Source organism: Brassica oleracea, chromosome C2 (assembly GCF_000695525.1).
Source record: "Brassica oleracea var. oleracea cultivar TO1000 chromosome C2, BOL, whole genome shotgun sequence".
NCBI lineage: Eukaryota > Viridiplantae > Streptophyta > Magnoliopsida > Brassicales > Brassicaceae > Brassica > Brassica oleracea.
In genome coordinates this window covers 40,150,398-40,152,107 of record NC_027749.1, presented here as the reverse complement: position 1 = coordinate 40,152,107, position 1,710 = coordinate 40,150,398, and the positions used below count along the sequence as shown (strand labels likewise).

Genomic DNA, 1,710 nt, shown 5'->3' with positions numbered 1-1,710 from the left:
TCAAGAGGAGATTCTGTAAGGAGCTCATGTAGAGTTTTTCTTGGAAATCTGGAAGAACTTTCTGATGACTTTGAACTATACTCTTTATAAAGCAACTCCAAGCTCTTCGTCACGACTTCAACCTTCTTCTCCAGAAGTTCTAGGATCCAGCTTATGATAAGCTTCCTTAAGCATCTGCAGCTTAATCCTTGGGTCTAGTACTGCTGCCATAGCTAAAATAAGACTGTACTCGTCCCAGTATTTAGCAAACTTACTTTGCATATCCACAGCCATTAATCTTATCTCAATATCCTTACACCTTGCATACCTCCTCAACAACAACTCGATCTTCCATACTAGCATGAAATAAACACTGGCTGTGGGGAAGTTGACTCCAGAGAAGTATGTTGTGATTGTACTAAATGGCTTCAAGAAGTCTCGAATCTTCTCACCGCGATTCCACTCTTCTTCAGAAGGCAAACATTTGTAGTTTCTATCATACAAATGCAGATTATCAAAGGCTTTACAAAACTTGAGAGCTGTCACCAACATCTTATAAGTGGAATTCCACCGTGTGTCCACATCCAAAGACAAACCAGCACTGCTTTCAATACCAGCGCTCTCAAGACACGTAGCAAAAGAATCCTTCCTTGAATCAGAATCTTTCACATACTTAACGATCTCCCTAATGTTCACCAAAAGACTAGAACCTAACTCTAACCCTTTCTTGACAATCAGATTCAAAATGTGGGCGCAACACCTTACATGGAGGAACTTTCCATCGCACAACAAGCCATTCCCACTCTGCAGACGATGAGTAAGGATCTTTTGCATGTTATCATTAGCAGAAGCATTATCTAAGGTGAGGGAAAACACTCTTCGCTCTAACCCCCACTCCTTTAGGATATCAAAAATCTTCTTGGCTATTGCTTCACCAGTATGTGGGGGTTTGACATCGCAAAATGCCAAGATGTGACTGTGTAGCTTCCATTTCTCATCAATATAATGAGCAGTGAGGCAGATATAACCCCTCACTTGGCTACGACTCGTCCACAAGTCAGAAGTGAAAGACACTCGACCTTGGTAACATGCAAACATTTCTTTCAACTTCAGCTTTTCTATTTCATATCTTTTATACACCTCCCTACTTGTGGTTTGTCTACATATAGGCTCACATTCTGGATTAAGATATTTATCTCTCTCCCTAACCTTTTCGTATTCTACATAGCGAAAAGGAAGGTCATGATAAATTATAATCTCCGAAACCATTTCCTTATCAACTTTGGGATCATATTCAACAACTTCTGTTTCAAGTTTTTTTGGACAAGAGCGTGAATGGCGATTCATTGTTGAAGTTCCATGAGTCCTATCTATAACTAACTTAATACCACAGTAGTGACACTTAGCCCTTTCTTTACCATCAGACTCTACGCCTACCGATGTAAAGTGTAGCCAACACTTAGAAGTTTTTTTACGTACCTGTCTAGGCCGTATAGCTCTTGGAGCTCGTGGAGCTCGTGAAGATCGTGAAGCTCGTGGAGACCGTGGAGCTCGTGGAGATCGTGGAGCTCGTGGAGATCGTGAAGCTCGTGGAGTGTGTGTGTGTGTCTCTTTGGACGTTGAGTATGTGTTGACTGAGCAGGTTCATTGACACTAAGATCATGTTCCTCTTCTTGGGAGTCTTCATCTTCATTATACTCCAAGTCCATCAATTCGTTTTCTGCCTCAAGA

General features: G+C 41.4%; 1 protein-coding gene across 1 annotated transcript; it reads right to left on the bottom strand.

Annotated features, from left to right (window-relative positions):
- Nucleotides 1-117: 117 nt before the first annotated feature.
- Nucleotides 118-1,688, bottom strand: LOC106324209 (zinc finger BED domain-containing protein RICESLEEPER 2-like). Its single transcript, XM_013762220.1, has 2 exons — nucleotides 1,459-1,688; nucleotides 118-1,138 (listed from the first exon to the last, which is right to left on the bottom strand). The coding sequence occupies exons 1-2, from the start codon at nucleotides 1,686-1,688 to the stop codon at nucleotides 118-120; spliced, it is 1,251 nt and encodes a 416-aa protein (XP_013617674.1).
- Nucleotides 1,689-1,710: the final 22 nt, after the last annotated feature.